The 23,061-nt window shown below is 46.0% G+C and overlaps 1 protein-coding gene across 4 annotated transcripts in view; it reads left to right on the top strand.

The window, feature by feature from the left end:
• Positions 1–23,061, top strand: part of LOC143989534 (uncharacterized) — a 382,054-nt gene that overhangs the window by 34,168 nt on the left and 324,825 nt on the right. For 2 of the 4 annotated variants that reach the window (XM_077489673.1, XM_077489674.1), the window contains exons 1-5: positions 17,091–17,220; positions 17,324–17,455; positions 20,863–20,985; positions 21,102–21,199; positions 21,289–21,513. The exons of the other annotated variants lie outside the window; for them this stretch is intronic. In XM_077489673.1, the coding sequence (XP_077345799.1) occupies positions 20,928–20,985; positions 21,102–21,199; positions 21,289–21,513 (381 nt within the window). In that variant the 5' untranslated portion in view covers positions 17,091–17,220; positions 17,324–17,455; positions 20,863–20,927. Of the gene's footprint in view, positions 1–17,090; positions 17,221–17,323; positions 17,456–20,862; positions 20,986–21,101; positions 21,200–21,288; positions 21,514–23,061 lie in introns of those variants that run through there. 4 annotated transcript variants of the gene reach the window in all.

The raw sequence follows: 23,061 nt of genomic DNA, 5'->3' as shown, positions 1-23,061 counted from the left end.
AGCCGGCAGTCCTCAGCTCTGAGTGTTTCCCGTTTCTGAGCCGTCATTCCCCTGAGGCTCGGTTCACACAGGGGCGACTGCGATCCGACTTCATGTCGCCCCTAGTCGCCTCAGGTCGGACAACATTTAAAAATCAATGTAAGTGAATGAGAGCCATCTTAATGCACGCTACTGAAGTCGCCTCCAACTTCAAAAGAAGTTCCTGCACTACTTCAATCCGACTTGTAGGCGACTTGTACTCATTGATTTCAATTGAGGTCGCCTCTAAGTCAGATCTCTGTATATACAGTGGCGACTTTGACAGAATTATTAGCTCTGAAGGGGAAACTCCACGCCAAATTTCTGAAAAAAAATTGGCGTGGCTTCCCCCTCCGAGAGCATACCAGGCCCTTAGGTCTGGTATGGATTCCAAGAGGAACCCCCTATGCCGAAAAAACGGCGTGGGGGTCCCCCCCAGATCCACACCAGACCCTTATCCGAGCACGCTACCCGGCCGGCCAGGAAAGGGGGTGGGGACAAGCGGGCGGCCCCCCCTCCTGAGCCGTACCAGGCCGCGTGCCCTCAACATGGGGGGGTGCCTTGGGGGAGGGGGGCGTGCGGCCCCCCCACCCCAAAGCACCTTGTCCCCATGTTGATGAGGACAAGGGCCTCTTCCCGACAACCCTGGCCGTTGGTTGTCGAGGTCTGCGGGCGGGGGGCTTATCGGAATCTGGGAGCCCCCTTTAATAAGGGGGCCCCAGATACCAGCTCCCCCACGCTGTACCCCTACCCATTCACCTGTGAAAAAAAGTATAAAAAAAACAACACAGGGTTAAAATATTTTATTGCACAGCTCCGGGGGTCTTCCGTCTTCGGGGGTCTTCTTGCCAGACTCCTCCGCTATCTTCTTGTAGCTCTTTTGCTAGCGGAGGAGCCTTGCTTTCTTCCTCGCCGCCGGCCTCTTCTTCCGACTTCGGGGGTCTTGTCCCCCTCTTCGGTTCTTCTGCCGGGCCACCGCGCCTTCTTATAGCTCTTTTACAGGCGGTGGCCCGGTCTTCTGCCGCCACCGCCTTCCGTTCTTCTTCTTCTCCTGGAGATGTTGACTCGACGTTCTCTCCGGCCGCAATGCCAGGGACGCGCTGCGCTGCCACTTATATAGGGACAATGGGGCAGTGTCACATGGGCTGATGTCACATGGGTTGGTCACATGGGTTGATGTCACATGGTGACCCCGTCCCTTACGATGTCACAGTCCCGGAGGATGCTGGGACTGTCGCCATGTGACATCAACCCATGTGACCAACCCATGTGACATCAACCCATGTGACACTGCCCCATTGTCCCTATATAAGTGGCAGCGCAGCGCGTCCCTGGCATTGCGGCCGGAGAGAACGTTGAGTCAACATCTCCAGGAGAAGAAGAAGAAGAAGAACGGAAGGCGGTGGTGGCAGAAGACCGGGCCACCGCCTGTAAAAGAGCTATAAGAAGGCGCGGTGGCCCGGCAGAAGAACCGAAGAGGGGGACAAGACCCCCGAAGTCGGAAGAATAGGCCGGCGGCAAGGAAGAAAGCTGGGCTCCTCCGCTAGCAAAAGAGCTACAAGAAGATAGCGGAGGAGTCCGGCGAGAAGACCCCCGAAGACGGAAGACCCCCGGAGCTGTGCAATAAAATATTTTAACCCTGTGTTGTGTTTTTTTTTTGTACTTTTTTTCCACAGGTGAATGGGTAGGGGTACATTGTACCCCATACTCATTCACATAGGGTGGGGGGCCAGTATCCGGGGCCCCCTTATTAAAGGGGGCTCCCGGATTCCGATAAGCCCCCCCGCCCGCAGACCCCGACAACCAACGGCCAGGGTTGTCGGGAAGAGGCCCTTGTCCTCATCAACATGGGGACAAGGTGCTTTGGGGTGGGGGGGCCGCATGCCCCCCCTCCCCCAAGGCACCCCCCCATGTTGAGGGCACGCGGCCTGGTACGGCTCAGGAGGGGGGGGCGCCCGCTCGTCCCCACCCCTTTCCTGGCCGGCCGGGTAGCGTGCTCGGATAAGGGTCTGGTGTGGATCTGGGGGGGACCCCACGCCGTTTTTTCGGTGTAGGGGGTTCCCCTTGGAATCCATACCAGACCTAAGGGCCTGGTATGCTCTCAGAGGGGGAACCCACGCCAAATTTTTTTCAGAAATTTGGCGTGGAGTTCCCCCTTCAGAGCTCATTCTCTGATTGGCCACGGCAAAAGTCGCCTGGCCGGGGGCGACTTGTAAGTCGCCCCAGGTCGTGTCTAAAAGTCATGTTCAAGTCGTCTCCAAGTTGCCTCACAAAGTTGTACTGAAGTCGTGTCGCCCCTGTGTGAACCGAGCCTGATGATACTGCCAAGGAAGCATCTAACTGAGCGCCATCTGTGAATTGGAGGGTAGAGGAGACATTGGAGGTCTAATACACCCCCCATGTCTCATAAAGAGGACATGTCAATATCACATAGAGGGTTGTTAACTCCTTGTGATATCAATAAAGCTAAATAAGAGGAAAAAAACTAAAATGTATATTTAAACATGAATAGTAACTCCCATTGTGAATAATATAAAATTTAAACTTGCGCTGAATGGTGAAAGAACAGTGAAAAGGAAAACTAAAGCAGCTGTCACACACAAAGTGCTACTCACTAGAAATGTAAAATTATAAAAATGTGCAGATGTTATTAAAAATGTGTAACCAAGTGTGGATGAGTGCAGATGTGAATATACATAGTAAAAAACATATAAATGAAGTCCAAATATACTGTATGTGCTGAATGTTCTGATCCGCAATGGGAAAAAAAAAAATTTGAAGTGCAATGGACCACAGACGCTCCAGGACTTTTCAGGTGCAGAAACGCCACCCCAAATGACCCCCAGCTTTGCAGTCTGGGAGTCACTTCAGGTTTATATGATGGTATCTAGAGAAGCTCAGGAGTGGTGTTGTGCACATCAGATCAAAGGATTTCTTGTTGGAATTTCTCAGCAGAATCACCAGGCACCAAAAAAGGATAAAAAAAATGGAACTAATAGTGAAAAGTACCATTTAAAAAGGGATTTATTCCATATACAAATGGGTACCTACAAAATAGTTGATAAAGCGAGGCATGTAAAGGGATTAGAGATGGATCCGGATGCTGCTCGCGGCGTGTGTTCCAGAAACCAGGAAGTGCGTTCCATGGAGCCGGAAATGACGTCAGCGCTACTGGAAATACGTCGACATGTTTTGCCAAACCTTTGATAACTCCCTGAAGATTGGCGAAACGTGCTTCTCCGAGCTCTCCCGTGCCATCGGGGGCCCGGAGAAAGAATCGGACACCGCCGGCTGATGACCATAGAGATTTCCGGTAACCAGTTGGTCACCAGTCATCTCTAGACATATGCGATTCGTTTCGTACGAATCGAAAATTCGTACGCATTTCCGTAAATTCATACATTCGGGAGGATCCGAAATAGGAATTGCTATGCTTCCGAATTTTGTACGAAATTTCGTTTCCGAATTTCAGATCCAAATTCCGTTATAGCGGAAACATGACTGGTGTTTTGTTGACCAATCAGAGGTTTTCTTCTGCTGCTGAGCGAGGGTTGGAAAAATTACCTTTTATAATATGGGAGTAGGAGACTGAATCGGACAAAATAAGAATGTTCGTTAATTACGAACCTTCGTTATGATGAAGTTAAAAACCCAGGACGTCAGCACAGCACAGGTATGGTGGGAGCCCCTCATAATGATAGGTTCGTTAACTTTTCGTTATGATGAATTTAACGAAAATTTGTATTTCGTACGAATCCAAATTGGATTTCGGACACGAATTACGAAATATGAATTAATGGTTAATACGGAACGGAACAAAACAAATTTATTGACGGCGCACATGTCTAGTCATCTCTATGACCGTCGGAGGCCTGGGCGCGATGTTATGATGTCACGCCCGGACCCGGCATGTAAACAAAGCCGAGATTGCGGCTGTCAGCATGAGATCGGTGAATTTTTATTTTCCAATCTCATGCTTTACAGTCTGGAGGAGAGATGTGGGGTCTTATTGACCCCGCATCTCTCCATAAAGAGGACCTGTCACGATAGATTCCTATTACAAGGGATGTTTACATTCCTTGTAATAGGAATAAAAGTGATCAAAAAACAAACAAAAAAAAAGTGTAAAAAAAAAAAATAAAGTAAAAAAAACCCCACACACACGTAAGTCCCTCCCACATTTGTAAACGCCGTTCAAACCATACACGTGAGTTATTGCCGCGTGCCTTAGAGCGAGAGCAAAAATTCTAGCACTAGACCTGCTCTGTAACTCTAAACTGGTAACCTGTAAAAAAATTTAAAGCGTTGCCTATGGAGATTTTTAAGTACCGACGTTTGACGCCATTCCATGAGTGTGCGCAATTTCAAAGCGTGACATGTTGGGCATCTATTTACCCGGCGTAACATTATCTTTCACATTATACAAAAAAATTATGAAAAATTATTACGCAAATACCGTGCCAGATAAAAAGTTGCAATGACCTCCATTTTATTCCCTAGGGTGTCTGCTAAAAAAAACATATATAATGTTTGGGGGTTCTGAGTAATTTTCTAGCAAAAAAAAAATGATGATTTTTACACGTAGGAGAGCAGTGCCAGAATAGGCCCGATATTGAATTGGTTAAAGTGATAAGGGCATATTTTATTCATGCAACTAGGAATTGTTAAGTAGCTTTAGTGATACGTTTCTAGGGATTGTCAAGGCACACAGTGTTCCTCGGCAAAGGTTCGCCTGCCCAGGGCATTGGCAAATGCCAATAGGCAGCTTGACACAGCCACTATAGCGTATTTTTGGGTGTGACAACTTTAAGCCTCGAGAGGAATGCCGGCTGGTTGACCACCCTAGCCATGGAGTAGTTATGCTCTCAGAAATACATAGACTGCTTGCATAATCTGTTATCTTCTTTCCTTGCAGGATGAAGGATTCCTTAGATAAAGGGAAGGTCTCACATTTATCTATAGCATAATCGAGGGTGTTAAGAAAACATATATTGTTACAGAAATTACAGAAGGAAAGGTTTTTATTACAATTTTATTACTTGACATGTTTGGTATCTATTTACTCATCACAATGAGTGACGCCCAAAGGGGGGAGGGGTGACACGAGCACTAAGTGGTGTATATATAAAGCCGCGTACACACGTAGAGGTATGTCAGACGTACTTAGTCTGGCGGACTTCCCGCCAGACTGTCCGTCTGACTTTCCGAACGGGCTACTTGCCCACACACGGCACTTTTTGAGCGGACTAATACGGCGTACTAAGTCCACCGTACTATCCGCCCTACTTTTGAAATGAACGGACTCGCCCACACACGCGGAGGAAAGTCCGCTCATTTCGAGCGCGTCTCCAGGTAGGCGGGGCCCGCGAAGGAGACGTCGCTGGCCCCGCCGCCTGGTATGGACTTAAAGGGGAACCCCAACGCCGAAAAAAATCGGCGTGGGGGTCCCCCCCAAGTCCACAACAGACCCTTGTCCGAGCACGCTACCCGGCCGGCCAGGAAAGGGGGGGGCGAGCGAGCGCCCCCCCTCCTGAGCCGTACCAGGCCGCGTGCCCTTAACATGGGGGGTGCCTTGGGGAAGGGGGGGCCACGCGGCCCCCCCACCCCAAAGCACCTTGTCCCCATGTTGATGAGGACAAGGGCCTCTTCCCGACAACCCTGGCCGTTGGTTGTCGGGGTCTGCGGGCGGGGGGCTTATCGGAATCCGGGAGCCCCCTTTAATAAGGGGGCCCCCGGATACCGGCCCCCCACCCTATGTGAATGAGTATGGGGTACAATGTACCCCTACCCATTCACCTGTAAAATAAAAGTACAAAAAAACACAACACACGAGATAAAATACTTTATTGCACAGCTCCGGGGGTCTTCCGTCTTCGGGGGTCTTCTCGCCGGACTCCTCCTCTATCTTCTTGTAGCTCTTTTGCTAGCGGAGGAGTCCGGCTTTCTTCCTCGCCGCCGGCCTCTTCTTCCGACTTCGGGGGTCTTGTCCCCCTCTTCGGTTCTTCTGCTGGGCCACCGCGCCTTCTTATAGCTCTTTTACAGGCGGTGGCCCGGTCTTCTGTCGCCGCCGCCGCCTTCCGTTCTTCTTCTTCTTCTTCTTCTTCTTCTCCAGGAGATGTTGACTCGACGATCTCTCCGGCCGCAATGCCAGGCACGCGCTGCGCTGCCACTTATATAGGGACAAGGGGCGGTGTCACATGGCTTTATGTCACATGGGTTGGTGTCACATGGTGACCCCGCTCCCTTAAGATGTCACAGTCCCCATGTGACATCAACCCATGTGACCAACCCATGTGACATAAAGCCATGTGACACCGCCCCTTGTCCCTATATAAGTGGCAGCGCAGCGCGTGCCTGGCATTGCGGCCGGAGAGATCGTCGAGTCAACATCTCCTGGAGAAGAAGAAGAAGAAGAATGGAAGGCGGCGGCGACAGAAGACCGGGCCACCGCCTGTAAAAGAGCTATAAGAAGGCGCGGTGGCCCGGCAGAAGAACCGAAGAGGGGGACAAGACCCCCGAAGTCGGAAGAAGAGGCCGGCGGCGAGGAAGAAAGCCGAACTCCTCCGCTAGCAAAAGAGCTACAAGAAGATAGCGGAGGAGTCCGGAGAGAAGACCCCCGAAGACGGAAGACCCCCGGAGCTGTGCAATAAAGTATTTTATCTCGTGTGTTGTGTTTTTTTTGTACTTTTATTTTACAGGTGAATGGGTAGGGGTACATTGTACCCCATACTCATTCACATAGGGTGGGGGGCCGGTATCCGGGGGCCCCCTTATTAAAGGGGGCTCCCGGATTCCGATAAGCCCCCCACCCGCAGACCCCGACAACCAACGGCCAGGGTTGTCGGGAAGAGGCCCTTGTCCTCATCAACATGGGGACAAGGTGCTTTGGGGTGGGGGGGGCCTCGTGGCCCCCCCTTCCCCAAGGCACCCCCCATGTTGAAGGCACACGGCCTGGTACGGCTCAGGAGGGGGGGGCGCTCGCTCGCCCCCCTTTCCTGGCCGGCCGGGTAGCGTGCTCGGACAAGGGTCTGTTGTGGACTTGGGGGGGACCCCCCGCTGATTTTTTTCTGCGTTGGGGTTCCCCTTTAAGTCCATACCAGGCGGCGGGGCCAGCGACGTCTCCTTTGCGGGCCCCGCCTACCTGGAGACCCGCTCGAAATGAGCGGACTTTTCTCCGGGCGGGAAAAGTCCGCTCATTTCAAAAGTACGGCGGACTGGCATACACACGGCAGGATTGTCCGCCGAAATGCGAGTCCGGCGGGAAGATCGGAGTGCAACACGGCATTCTAAGTCCGCCGTACTTTCGGGTCAAAAAAGTATGCCGGAGGCTACACACGGGGGGATTGTTTGGCGGACTTGAGTTTGCCGGACTTTTCCACCAGATTGTTTGATCGTGTGTACGCGGCATAAGGGAGTGGAGCTATTTCTTCTTCACACTTATTAATGGACTTTGTTTGAGGAATGTTTGGAATGTGATGTTTGCACATCTTTTTCACTTTTTTTTACTGTTTGTATATTTTCATCATGACACCAATGTGAATGGAGAGGTGTTGTTGGGGTTATTACACAAATGTTCCCACTATTTTATGTATATTAGCCATAAGCCCTTGTGCACACGGTCCGAGATTCCGATGGAATGTGTCCAATCGGACCGTTTTGTCGGATATTCCGACTGTGTGTGGTCTCAATCGGACTGTTTCCATCGGAGTATCCGACAGACCAAGTTTTCCAACTTGTTGGTAAAATTTTCCGACAAAATGCTCCGATAGGACATACTCCGATCATGTGTAGAGATTTTCGTTCGGACAAAGTGCCACGCATGCTCAGATCAAATTCCTACATCAAAGTTATTGGCTACTAGCCTGAACGTAGTCCCGTCATCAAAAAATAACGTCATCATGTTCTGAACGATCGGACATTCCGACAGCTTTGTCCGACCGTGTGTATACAACAGTTTCGGACAAAATCCATCGGAATGTCCGACCGTGTGTACAAGGGCTTAGAGTTTGGCTAATTCAATCTAGTCACTATATTTTGTTACCCGCTTTATCATATTCTCACTGGACTTTTTCCAATTGTGGTCTTCAATTGCTTACCTTACCTTTTCATCTCTTTTTCTACATTTTCCTCTTGGTGTATGCATACTTCCTACCTCCCATACACACTGATTTACCCCACGTTGTCCCATCTTAACAAGGATGGAGGCACATTGTTTCCTGTGCCTCATTTAAAGTCCCAAACAAACCCCTTGTCACAAATGAGGCAGTTGGTGGGCAGGTTGCATTACCTTTGAATGCCAGCCGAGTACAAGGCATTGTATGACTGGTGGAAATGACCACACACTTTTTTGGCCTGCCTCAGGAGATCTTGTAAGCCTGGGCACCTGGTCAAGAAACGCTGCACCACCAAATTCAGGACTTGTGCCAAACATGGAACATGGATCAAGTGTCCCTGTCTTGGAGGGAGAGAAGGTTGGTGCCATTATCGCATACAACCATTCCTGGCAGAAGGTGGCGTAGGGTCAACCACCTCTGAGCCTGCCTCTGCAGAGCTGACAAAATTTCTGGCCCTTTGTGGCTCCTGTCCCCAAGGCAGACCAACTCAAGCACCGCATGGCATCTTTTTTGGCTGACTGCTTGCGTTGCCCCATGAGCCTTTAGGGAGCACTGCTGGTTCAGAGTAAATTTCTGCAGAAGAGGCCATATAGGAAGAAGAAGAGGAGGGAGGGGAGCATACAGATGTTGTGGCAGAATCAATACTAGCTTTTGGGAGGTGTGGTGGTGGAACAAGCTTGAACACTAAACCCTGTCCTGCATCCTTCCCAGCTGCCAGCAGAGTTACTGAGTGCACCGTGAAGGAAAGGTAACGTCCCTGCCCACGCCCGCTGGACCATGAGTCAGCGGTAATGGCTCTAGGTGAGGAACGAAACATGTAAGCTCTCCATGCTGAGTGAGGACCCCCGCTATCCACCTACCCAAGCCAACACTCCTTTATGGGCTTGAGGACTTTGAACTGCCACCTGAGGATATAATTGGTAATGCCCAGTTTGTGCAACTCTTATATGGACTTTCACGTATAATCATCTATTATTGACGGACACTAAAGATATGTACTAACATCATTCTCTGGATTACTATCTAATTATATGTGACACACTGACACACTACTTTGAATATGAACCAGCATCAACACCACAGATAATTAGCTGGACAATATCGGTACGTACATAGACCGACAGATTGAATTTCACAGCACTTTGAAGAGATCTCTAAATGACCAGCTACCAGTAAGTAACTGAAACGGCTCTGTATACAATAATCACGGCCTCAATTGTCTACAGGATATACCTGCACGTTGTGGGCACCTCAACATATGGTTACGATGAGTATATATCTTTTTCTATCTGCTTGATACTTTTAGTTGATCAACCTGGACTGCAGTGTGTAGTAATCTATCCAATTAGTGCCTGTCATTTGTTCTGTTGTGCACACCTTGATTGCAGGATGAAAACAGCAGGAAGCATTTATATTGGAAGACATACTGAAACATTGTGAGGAGTACATTACTCTCATCCAAATTACTTGTTTGTATTACCATATAACATTCAATTATGTCCTCTCTTTTTTTCCTATGACGTTTTTCTTTGTCCCTGACTGACATTTGACTTTTGGGTTATGTTATGTGCACAATATCTTACAACTGTATTATTTCGAATGGAACAGTGTGAACATTTCTTTGTCACAGAATCACACTGTCCTTTTCAGGAAATTTCACAGTTCAGTTCTCGCCCTTAGGTGGCTTGGGTTATTAACAGGGGCCTTTTGGGAGTGCTCTATATTGAGGGAGGGAGGGAGGGATCCACAGACTGCATGTCTTTATCTTTATTGTAAGGAAAGATTGATTATATGGATCATCTGTTTTAGCCCTTGTACACACGGTCGGACATTCCGACAACAAAATCCGTCGGATTTTGTCCGGAAATGGTGTTGCATACACACAGTCGGACAAAGTTGTCGAAAATCTGATCGTTCGTAACGTGATGACATTATTTTGTTAGGACGGGACTACGTTCAGGCTAGCAGCCAATAGCTTTGGTCTAGGAATTTGATCTGAGCATGCGTGGCACTTTGTCCGATCGGAATTCTCTACAAACGAATGGAAAAAGTCAGATCGGATCATGTTGTCGGAAAATTTTATAGCTAAGCTCTAAAACTTTGTCGTCGGATATTCCGACGGAAACAGTCCGATGGAGCCCACACATGGTCGGATTATCCGACAACACGGTCTGATCGGACATTTTCCGTCGAAATGTCCGACCGTGTGTACAAGGGCTTAATGGTTTTTGGGGGAGGATATAGACCACTTGGACATTATTGCCAGCTTTGTGGGACTTCCCTTTTGGTCTATTTGTAGGGGATTAGGGGATATTATGGTTGCTTGGTTGTTGTTTTTGTATTTTGCTTATTTATAGCTATTAAAATAATGTAGTTTAACTCTTTAGGGTGTGTTTATTATCATTTTTTTGTTATTTTTGTTTATCTGGTTCTAATATTATTGATTACACCCCACAAAATCTTTCGGTGAGTGCTACTTTTTTGTTTAATATAGGCGGGATTCCCATATGTTACATTTTTTGCCCAGCTTCTTACTCCCTTTTGCCCCCAAACTCCTTGAAAGTTTAGTCTACAACCGACGGAGTGACCACCTCATTGAAAATAACTTTCTTGATCCCCTTCAGTCTGGATTTTGTCCACAGCACTGCACAGAAACTTCCCTCCTAAAGTTCACAAACAACTTACTAACAGCTAAAACCAACGGTCATTATTGCATACTCTAATGCCGCGTACACATGCCACGTACGCACCGCATACACACGATCGGAATTCCGGCCAGAAAAATACAGATGAGAGCTTTTCATCGGAAAAAGCGACTGTGTTTATGCTCCATCGGAAATTAGCTGTCCAAATTTCCGCCAGCCAAAAATTGATAGCATGTTCTCAATTTTCCCAACGGAAAAACTTTCTATCGCTAATTCCGATCGTGTGTATGCAATTCCGACACGCCAAAAATCACGCATGCTCAGATTCAACTACAAGACAGAAGCTATTGGCTACTGAACTTCCCTTTTCTAGTCCCGTCGTACGTGTTGTACATCACCGCGTTATAAACGATCGGAATTTGATGTGACCGTGTGTAGGCAAGACAGCTTGAGCCGAATTCCGTCGGAATTCCGTCGGGAAAACCATCAGAACTTTTTCCGACAAGAATTCCGATCGTGTGTACGCGGCATTAGTCCTTGTACACGCGGTTGGAAATTCCGACGGAAAATGTCCGATCGGACCGTGTTGTCGGATAATCCGAGCGTGTGTGGGCTCCATCGGATTTTTTCCATCGGAATCTCCGACCAACAAAGTTTGAGAGCTGGATATAACATTTTCCGACAACATGATCTGATCGGACTTTGTCCGATCGTTTGTAGAGAATTCCGGTCGGACAAAGTGCCACGCATGCTCAGATCAAATTACGAGACCAAAGCTATTGGCTACTAGCCTGAATGTAGTCCCGTCGTAACGAACGAACGTCATCACGTTCCGAACAATCGGATTTTCCGACAACTTTGTCCGACCGTGTGTATGCAACACCAGTTTCGGACAAAATCCGTTGGAAAAAATCCTACGGATTTTGTGGTCGGAATTTCCGACCTTGTGTACAAGGGCTTACTCTTGGACCTTTCTGCTGCCTTTGATACAGTTGATCACCCCCTCCTCCTTAAAAAGCTCAATTTACTTGGTATTCATGGCTGTGTTCTCCATTTAGTTTGAATCTTACCTATCCCACCGCGCCTTCAGTGTCACTTACAACGCCACTTCCTCCACTCCAAGACCTCTTACCGTTGGGCTTCCCATGGCTTCCACTGCCATTTATATGCCAATGACACCCAAATCTATCTCTCTACCCCTCAGCTCACCCCATCAGTCTCCTCACACATCACTGATTTACTAACAGACGTATCGGCCTGGATGTCACATGACTTCCTCAAACTGAATCTATCTAAAACCAAGCTCATAATATTTCCTCCCCCATGTGCCCCTTCCCCTGACTTCTCTGTCAAGATCAATCGCACAACTATCAGCCCGTCCCCACATGCCAGGGTGCTAGGGGTAACCTTAGTCTCCAAACTGTCCTTTCAGGCCCACATACAATCCCTGTCCAAATAATGCCACCTTAGCCTCCTCAACATTTCCAGAATATGGCCCTTTTTAACTAATGACACCCCCAAGCTTCTAATTCACTCCCTGGTCATCTCTCGCCTCAACTACTGCAACTCACTCTTAACCACTTAAGGACCAAGCCTCTTAATGATATTTGGTGTTTACAAGTTAAAAACAGTTTGTTTTTTTGCTAGAAAATTTCTTAGAACCCCCAAACATATATATATATATATATATATATATATATATATATATATATACAATTTTTTTTTTTCGAACTTTCTAGAGAATAAAATGGCGGTTGTTGCAATACTTTTTGTCACACCTTATTTGCACAGCAGTGTTACAAGCGCCCAATTCTTTTTTTACATTGTGAAAGATAATGTTACGCCGAGTAAATTGATACCCAACATGTCACGCTTCAAAATTGCGCCCGCTCGTGGAATGGTGACAAACTTTTACCCTTAAAAATCTCCATAGATGATGTTTAAAAAAAAATACAGGTTGCATGTTTTTAGTGACAGAGGAACCTTTGTCATATGCCCTCTTCCACTGCCGATAAAAATGATCTTGCAGCGAATCTGCCGCAGAGACCACATTTATCTTGAAGTGGACTGTCCGCTGAAGAAGAGGATACCGGGATTATGGCAGCTAGCTGCTGCCATAACAACCATATTCCTCTTCTCAGTAGCGACGTAAAATGATGGCGGGCGGTCCGTAAGTGGTTAATTGGATTACCTTTACATAGACTATCTCCCCTTCAGTCCATAATGAATGCTGCTGCAAGACTCCTCCACCTTACTAACCATTCAGTGTCCTCCACCCCTCTCTGCCAATCCCTGCACTGGCTTCCAATCACCCAATGAATAAAATTCAGTGCTAACATTAATTTACAAAGCCATCCATAACTCTGCCCCAGCTACATCACTAACCTAGTCCCAAAATACCAACCAACCGCTCTCTTCGGTCATCCCAAGACCTTCTTCTCTCTAGCTCCCTTTCACCTCCTCCCATGCTCGCCTCTGGGATTTCTCCAGAGCTTCTCCCATCCTTTGGAACTCCTTGAGGAACAGTCTGTCTGACTGTCCCTCAATCTATCTATCTTTAAACGATCCTTGAAAACCCTTCTCTTTAAATAAGCCTATCCTGCTTCCAACTAATATACTGTTTTACTTCCTCCGTCAGCTCATCCCCCACAGTTATTACCTTTTGTATATATTGACTCTCCCTCCTAGATTGTAAGCTCTAATGAGCAGGGTCCTCTGATTCCTCCTGTACCAAATTGTAATGTAACTGTAAGGTCTGCCTTCATTTTGTTAAGCACCTGAACGACCGCAACATACAGGGATATACAATGTAATACTGACATATAATCACACACATAGGTTGGACTTGATGGACTCCATGCTGCAGCCTGATGGAGAGACTGATCACTGAGGAGGCTGAGACAGTAGTGCAGAAAGAGCCATACAACACCTCCTGTGCTCTGATCATCGTAATGATGATGACCATGAGCACACAGTGATATGCTACTTTACATGTGGGTTGGGGGTAGAGTTGCCACCTTTTCATCAAACCCAAACACTTTAACCGCTTCAGCCCCGGAAGAATTTCACCCCCTTCCTGACCAGGCCATTTTTTGCGATACGGCACTGCGTCGCTTTAACTGACTATTGCGCAATTGTGTGATGTTGTACCCAAACAAAATTGATGCCCTTTTTTTCCCACAAATAGAGCTTTCTTTTCTGGGTATTTGACCACCTCTGTGGTTTTTATTTTTTGCGCTATAAACAAAAGTACCACAGTCCCCTTACATCAGATATGACACCAGAGCCCCCCCCCCCTTACATCAGATATGACACCAGAGTCCCCCTTACATCAGATATGACACCAGAGTCCCCCTTACATCAGATATGACACCAGAGTCCCCCTTACATCAGATATGACACCAGAGTCCCCCTTACATCAGATATGACACCAGAGCCCCCACTTACATCAGATGTGACATCAGAGCCCCCCTTACATTAGATATGACACCAGAGCCCCCCCTTACATCAGATGTGACACCAGAGCCCCCCTTACATCAGATGTGACACCAGAGCCCCCCCCCCCTTACATCAGATATGACACCAGAGCCCCCACTTACATCAGATGTGACATCAGAGCCCCCCTTACATCATATATGACACCAGAGCCCCCTCTTACATCAGATATGACATCAGAGCCCCCCTTACATCAGATATGACACCAGAGCCCCCTCTTACATCAGATATGACATCAGAGCCCCCCTTACATCAGATATGACATCAGAGTCCCCCTTACATCAGATATGACACCAGAGCCCCCACTTACATCAGATATGACACCAGAGCCCCCTCTTACATCAGATATGACATCAGAGCCCCCCTTACATCAGATATGACACCAGAGCCCCCCTTACATTAGATATGACTCCAGAGCCCCCTTACATCAGATGTGGCACCAGAGCCCCCCTTGCATCAGATATGACATCAGGCCCCCCCTTACATTAGATATGACACCAGAGCCCCCTTACATCAGATATGACACCAGAGCCCTCCTTACATCAGATGACATCAGAGACCCCTTTACATCAGATATGACATCAGAGCACCATTACATCAGATATGACACCAGAGACCCCTTACATCAGATATGACATCAGAGCCCCCTTACATCAGATATGACACCAGAGTCCCCCTTACATCAGATATGACATCAGAGCCCCCTTACATTAGATATGACACCAGAGCTCCCTTACATCAGATATGACACCCGAGCCCCCTTACATCAGATATGACACCAGAGCCCCCCCTTACATCAGATGTGACACCAGAGCCCTTTTCTATTTTTCCAGACCTAAATGTGAAAGATCGGAGGTAGATTGATGTAAATGGACACAAGTCTGTGGTGTATGCGATCACAAACTGAATGTGGACAGATGTCAAAATACTGACATCTCTCCTATTCAGATCCAGTTTTGATTCATGCGTGTGCTGTAAAGCTTCCTGGTGGTATAGCTAAGGTTGGATCAGACTATGGTCCGAACACACCTGAGTTCGTCCCAGCTAATTAGTTGTCAAAAAAATTCTAAAAGAAGACATCTCTGTTGCTTTATCATAGTGTAAAAAGTTTAGAATAATAATGGTTATTAAAGGTTGTTACATGTTTCAGCGAGGGGTGGGGAGTTGTGGGCAGGTATCTTCAGTAAGACATTATTTACTAACATACTTTCTCTTTTTCTGTTCATCTCATTTTTATATGTGACCAATAGATGGGAGGAGAGACAGATATACCCCCATCTCTTGATACCAGGTGATGTTGGTGAGTAGACCTTGAATTTACATGTCCTCTATACAGCCTGGAGCCTTATATTGAATGTAGGAGGAGATTATAACCCTCATATTGTCTATATCAAGAGAAGTTTCACTATTTAAACTTAGTAGAAGTTAACCACTTCAATACAGGGCACTCCCTTGCCCCCTCCTGCCCAGACCAATTTTCAACTTTCAGCGCTGTTGCACTTTGAATGACAATTGCGTGGTCACGTAACACTGTACCCATATGACATTTTAATCTTTTTTTCCCCACAAATAGAGCTTTATTTTGGTGGTAATTGATCACCACTGGGTTTTTTTTTTTTTTTTGCTAAATGAATAAAAGTTTTTCTTTGTTTCTGTTATAAAATTTTGTAAATAAGTAAGTTTTCTCCTTCACTGATGGGTGCTGATGAAGCTGCACTGACGGGCACTCATAAGGAGGCACTGATCTGCACTGGTGAGGTGGCACTGATGGGCAATGATGATAAGGCACTAATATGCAGCACTGATGGGCACTGATATGCAACACTGATGGGCACTGATATGCAGCACTGATGGGCATTGATAGGCTGCACTGATGGGCTCTGATGGGGAGCAATGATGAGGAGGCACTGCAACCATTACTGCTGGGGACTGATTGGCACCTCTAATGGTCATACCTGGTGGTCCTGGGATGCATTCCTGGGTGGGCATCCCTGGTTGTCCTGGATGGTATCCCTGGTGGTCCTGGGTGGGCATCCTCAGGTGGGCTGCGCTGATAATCATTGCAGACCCCTGCCCCCCCATCAGGAGAGCAACCAATCGGCTCTCCTCTCCTCGTGTCTGTCAGCACAAGTGGAGGAAACGCCGATACACGGATATTCCTGTTTATGCTGTGATCAGCTGTGATCAAACACAGCTGGTCAAATGGTAAAAAGCCTCTGTCAGAGGCTCTTTACCGAGATCAGTGATTCGGTGTGTCGGACTGACAGACCACACCAGCGATCACTGTGCTGCATGCCCCCACAGGAGCAAGATCGTGGCTTGTCCTGCTGGCAGTCATATAACGTCCAATAAGGATAACAACCACTTTGCACAGGTTATTCTGTAATATGGCATGCTGGAAGTGGTTAATATTACCACAAGGAGGTAAAACGTTGATTCATATATAATGTCATTGACCTCATCCTATAGGTATACCTGATATGGTCATTTACTTTTATGATTTACAATAAAAGTTAAGTTTTAGTTAAGTGGCCTTTTGGTGTGCAGGGAAACACACCCTCATCTAGTTCTAGACCATTATTATTTACAGAAATTGTTTATTGCTCAAGGAACCCCTAGAAACCTTTTTGAGCAGCCCTGGTGGAGAAAGGCTGGACTAGGCAGTAATATATTTCTATCCCCCTTGGTGGGAGTGGAGATGACCCGTCTATAAGGATATACATAGTACATACACACACAGCACAAGGCCGTGATCACGTTTCTCTGGGCTGCAGTTCCTCCGAGCTCCACAAGGTGGAGATCTCACTTTTACCCAGACAGGAAGTCTCTATGGAAGATGGGAAGTGAGTTCTGGAACAGGCAGGAAGTGAACAGACAGGAAGTTCCGGGTGAGGGGTCAGTCAGGAGGACGTAGAAAGAAGATATTGCTGGAAGACGCAGCAGAGGAGGTAATAAGGTCTTATGTTTTATTTATGTAGCACTACCCCTGAAGGAGCTGCTGGTTAGATTTGGGCTTACCGTTACCTTCTGTTCTCCTCGTTTCACATCTAGGGGTGTCCCGTGGTAAATGGCCAGGAACTCGAGAGATTGACAACAGATCAACTTGAATGGATTTTATTTGCAAATCGTAGGCAATGAAACAGTCTCTTAAATTGGGATCAGAGGGTTGGAAAGGAAGTTCAGGTACTCTTAGTGTCAAAGTCAAAATGTTGAAGAACTTGCTTACTTTGACTGCATCCAGAGAATAGCCAGTCGCAGCTGGATGGTCACTCGGGTTGGACAGTCCTTCTCTCACAAGGCCTAGCAGCCAACAAGGTGCTTACTCAGGAACAAAGTCTCTGCCACAGACATTCTAGAACGTACAAGATAATGTCTCTGCCACAGACGTTGTTGTAGAACACGTAGAGAAACTAAACTTGAAGAACACTTGTAGGATACCTGGATCTTTCAGCCAGCTTGGCGATATCCACGAGACCGGATTCTCTTGGGTACCTCAGCCCTTCCAGGCTCTTACTAAGAAACCAACCTGTACGTGGTCTTCTTCTGAAGAGTCCTGCCCTGGAATGCTTGAAGTTACTGGGTCTCTCCCAAACCGGAGACGGCACCCAACCACCTCAGAATCCTTCTTTAGTTTCCTTGCCTCGGGTCAGCCAGCCCCGAGAAATCAAAATCGGGTAGATCCACACCCCAGGCCATAGCCTTCCTCGGGGCTGGTCAGGAGGACCAGGACCATGAAGTCAGTACATCATTCTGGACCAGAACCCCCGAACCACGTGACGTCCGCATCTTAAATACCCTCTCCCAGAAAGCACAGCGAGAGCGCTCCGAGAGAGAGTAACTTAAGCACCTAACCAGACCATATTTCCATGCCTGCCAGAAGAGACAGTGCCCCCCGTGGTCAGGCTGAACATCTCACAGTCCAGTCAGACTGATTCTGAAGTCTAAATTTAGACAAATGTACCCAAACCAAACTGCAGTTCAGGCATAACTTTAACTTTAAAAACCGCATAGCGCGTGCTCTTCAGGAGCCGCTGTTACATTTACACCCAGTAACCCTCGTCATGTCCGTCCTCTTCCTCCATAGTCACTGTGATGTCTTTTATCTCCAGCAGATGATGATACACACATATATAGTGTGGGAATTTGTAGATTAACCCCTTCAGGGTCAGAACATTTCCCCCCTTGTGGGGCTGGAACATTCTCTTCATTTTGGAGATGTGTCACCTTTCCCACCTCATCAGCTTATACTAATGGGTTAAAAAATGTAAAAAGAAAAGAATTGCACTAGGTGTGAAATAAACAATACATAAATAAATCAATAAATAAACCGTGAAGGATACCCTGAAGCTAAGCACTATAATATAGAGCACAAAGAAAAATAAATGGACAAAAAGTGCAGCGGTGGGTAATAAACTAATAATGCAAGTGATTATGAATAAAAAAACGTGATTATACAAAGGAGTATTATAAAATAATTAAGTGATCAAAAAAAACATCATAATAGTCCATATGTGTTAATATGATCAATCCATAAGCAACAAACACGTGTATCAAACGCAAAAACAGTTCATGGGTGAAATAATCCAACAAAGAAGTGTTCACAAACGAAATCCAAATTATACGTTTCCACCACTAGTGCAGCCCGTCACCTAGGAATAAGCAATGGAGGCTTACCAAAAAGCCAGCGACCACCCTTGTTCAGGGGGGTCACATAAGGCTTAGTAGAACAGCAGGCTTGCTGTTGAAGTACCACCGACTGTCCTCACAGGTAACCGGCCAACGTCTGTGGAAAGTGGTTTCAAAGGTGCTTCTGTCAGGAGACGATCACTGCGCATCAATGGACGCTTCCTTCCACCAGTGGGATGTGGTCATCCAATGGATTTCCGCAAAAAGTTACGAGGAGAAAAAAGACTCCAATAGTGCAGAGATACCTTTGACTAATTTATTCAAAAAAGGTACCAACAGGTTCATAATGCATAAAAACGTTCCTTGCATGGATAGAAAGATAAAAAGGCTTTGCTAATCTCCAAAAAAGCGATTCGCGCACCCGCACTGCGTGTATGTGCAACATCCCTACGGCCGTTTCGTCACAGCTGATGATGTTAGTTGTGACGAAACGGCTGTAGGGATGTTGCGCATACATGTTTCTTTGTTGGATTATTTCACCCATGAACTGTTTTTGCCTTTGATACACATGTTTGCTGCTCATGGATTGATCATATTAACACATGTGCACTATTATGTTTTTTTTTTTTTTTGATCACTTCATTATTTAGAATACCCCTTTGTATAATCACAGTTTTTATTCATAATCACTTGCATTATTAGTTTATTACCCAGCGCTGCACTTTTTGTCCATTTATACTAAAGGGTTATATGACTTTTATTAGTGGCGGGGATGTGGGGTTATTTAGGGAGGATTGGAATATGTATGTCATTATTTTATAAGATTCAAATAGGCAGAATGAGGGGAAAATATATGATTTGTAGTAAATGTCCTGAAAATGAATGTCTCCATAATAGAGCTGCACGATTAATCGTTAAGAATCTAAATCGCAATCTTTTTCTCTTCCCGATCTTCAAAACAGCATGTCACGATTCTTTCTAACAAGTGCAGAGAGTTCTCACAGCTGGGGAAAAAAAAATCGGGGCAGCCTGCTAAGTTTAATCACAACACTCGAATAAGTAGAAACAAAGTATATTTTCGCCCTTTTATCAAAGGAAAGGATGAGGGACGTTTAACCATTTAAAGACCAAACCTTTTCTGACATTTGTTGATTACACGTAAAAATCATTATTTTCTGCTAGAAAATTACTTGGAACACCCAAACATGATATATATATATATATATATATACTTTAGCAGAGACCCTATAGAATAAAATTTGTGCAGCAGTCTTTAAAACACATTTTTTTTTTTTAAACACACTTTATTTTATAAAAGAACAAAAAAAAAAACTAAACAGTAAATTTAGCCCAAGCTGTTACAGTGAGAGAATCGTGAGCTTTATTCTAACCAAAAAAAATTGTTATTCTCATTTTAGCCAGAATTGTGCAGCTCTACTCCATAATGATCCCAGCCTCAGATATTCATCCTAAAATGTGATCAGTAAAGTCTCCGGAGTACACGGAGATCACAGGAATATGATGTGTCCCAGCAAAGCATCTTTTATTTAGTAGAGGTGTGACGCACCCAGGAGAAATTAATCTGTGTGTACAGACACCTCACAGAGCACCCCTCACACCTCCTTCTATCTATGTCCCTCCAATCCAGATTCAGATAATCCTATGACATCACACTGACCTCGCAGCTCCTCCTCCCAATGTCCCTCTCACAAAAAAAAGCAAGATTGTTGGTCCCCGAATTTCTTGCAACAAGCTTTTAACCTGCAGAGTGGGGGGCCCTGTCTGGGTAAATTATATCCCAGTGGGGTTTTTGATAAAAATGGAGACTTGGTTGGTGAGGTGAGGAGGATTCTGGGAATGTCAATTGATTTTACTGAATGTGTTCAAATCTAGAGTTTTCCTCCTGTGAAGTCTGGAGATCATATGATAATCACATTGCCTCCACCTCCCTCCCTTTCTGATAGAATAGAGAAATAAGAAAAAGATTCTAGAAGTCATCAGAGAGATCATCGAGCTGCTGACAGGAGACATGAGCAGTGCAGGGAAGGAGATCATGATGGCCCATCAGCTGCCCCTCACATCACCGGGTAAGAGGAGACTTTATTGTAAAGGACAGAGCAGTACGGAGGCTCCACCTAGATCCCCCATCATCTGATAAACACATAGAAACAATGTATTCAGTCAGTGTGTGTGTTTCCTACAGATGGATCCAGTAATGGGAACCCACCAGAGAGATGTCCCCGTCCTCTGTATTCCCGGGATTCCACACAGGAAGGTCACACCATCCCCCACCATCATCAGGTAGATGAGGAACAATCACTGATAGTATCATTAGGATCTGTACATTATCTGCATTGTTACCATTGATGTCATTTTTATTATATATTCAGAGTGGAAACCTGAGAGGTCATAAAGTTGAGGTTAAAGAAGAGATAAAAGAGGAGGATGATGAGGATGGGGTGATGGAATCGGAGTTTCTAAAAGAACACAAAGATCTGTACCAGGACACCATGGTGGAGTCATCCAGCTACAGAAACCCACCAGAGAGATGTCCCCGTCCTCTGTATTCCCGGGATTCCACACAGGAAGGTCACACCATCCCCCACCATCATCAGGTAGATGAGGAACAATCACTGATAGTATCATTAGGATCTGTACATTATCTGCATTGTTACCATTGATGTCATTTTTATTATATATTCAGACTGGAAACCTGAGAGAGTCTAAAGTTGAGGTTAAAGAAGAGATAAAAGAGGAGGATGATGAGGACGGGGTGATGGAGGAGTCTCTAAAGGAACACAAAGATCTGTACCAGGACACCATGGTGGAGTCATCCAGCTACAGAAACCCACCAGAGAGATGTCCCCGTCCTCTGTATTCCCGGGATTCCACACAGGAAGATCACACCATCCCCCACCATCATCAGGTAGATGATTGACAATTATTGGTAGTTCTGATTTATACACAGCATGATTGTTACAATGAATGTTTTATTATATATTCAGAGTGGAAACCTCGGGGATGATGATATTGATGTTAAAGAAGAGTATAAAGAGGAGGATGAGGAGTATGGAGTGATGGAGGAGTTTTCAGAAGGACACAAGGATATGATGGAGTCGCCTAATACCAGGAACCCACCAGAGAGATGTCCCCGTCCTCTGTATTCCCGGGATTCCACACAGGAAGATCACACCATCCCCCACTGTTACAAGGTTGGTGGGATGGAGGTTATAAAACACACTTATAGAGACAATTTGTGGATTTTTTAGGTGATGTTACAATAATAAATCTTCTATCTTACAGATGATATTCTCTCATTTTCTTGATTTAGAGTGGAGATCCAATCGATATAGAATTTGAGGTGAAATCAGAAGAAGAAGAGAGGTATGTGAGGGATGATCAGCAGTCTATGGAGGAGGATGGAATAACGGGGACATTTATAGAGGAGGACACTACTACAGAGATCAGCACAGGTGGGTCATTAACACTAAATACATTCCTCCACCCATACTGCTCACTGATTGGTCCAGAGTAGGGCAAGGACTGGGTGATATCAGCCTGTAATCCCCTGGTCACTTTCCTGAGCTGTGTTCCCCGTCCTGTATTCCTTGATTTCTCTCCGATAATCTTCCTTCTCTGTGCTACAGACACAGTCCTGACCCTTAGACTATATAATTTACATTGTACAATATATACTCCTGACCCCTGCACTATATACTCTATGTTGTACATTCCATCATTCTGATACTATATTCTCCTATCTGTTGTATCTTATACAATATGTTGTACATTGCAAAGTCCTATTTTGTTACACCCATTTCCTACCAGCTGGACATTTTATATCTGATCATTTGATTGGAGCACAGACTTTTACATGTTGATAATAATGTGATAACATCCTCAGAATTTGGAACCGTAAACAAAAAGTGATAAGGAGGGAGGAGTCAATAACCCAATAATGGTGGTCTTCAGGATCAGTCCAGTCTTCATCTTGGTTGTTCTCCCCTCATCCTCACTCTCTGACCTCTGGTGGGGCTCAGCCCCGCTGTTATTCATGACTAAATCATGGACTAAATAAGGAAGTGCAGGACTCCTTGTGTTGGGAAGATGGCAATGAGTGATAGAGGGGGAGGGGACACTCGTCCTATAATCCCCTCATCACT

Source organism: Lithobates pipiens, unplaced genomic scaffold, assembly GCF_037356315.1.
Source record: "Lithobates pipiens isolate NorthernLeopardFrog02 unplaced genomic scaffold, aLitPip1_a1.2 Scaffold_18, whole genome shotgun sequence".
NCBI classification, from domain to species: Eukaryota; Metazoa; Chordata; class Amphibia; order Anura; family Ranidae; genus Lithobates; species Lithobates pipiens.
The sequence above is the reverse complement of the archived record's forward strand: the minus strand, read 5'-3'. Positions and strand labels throughout refer to the sequence as shown.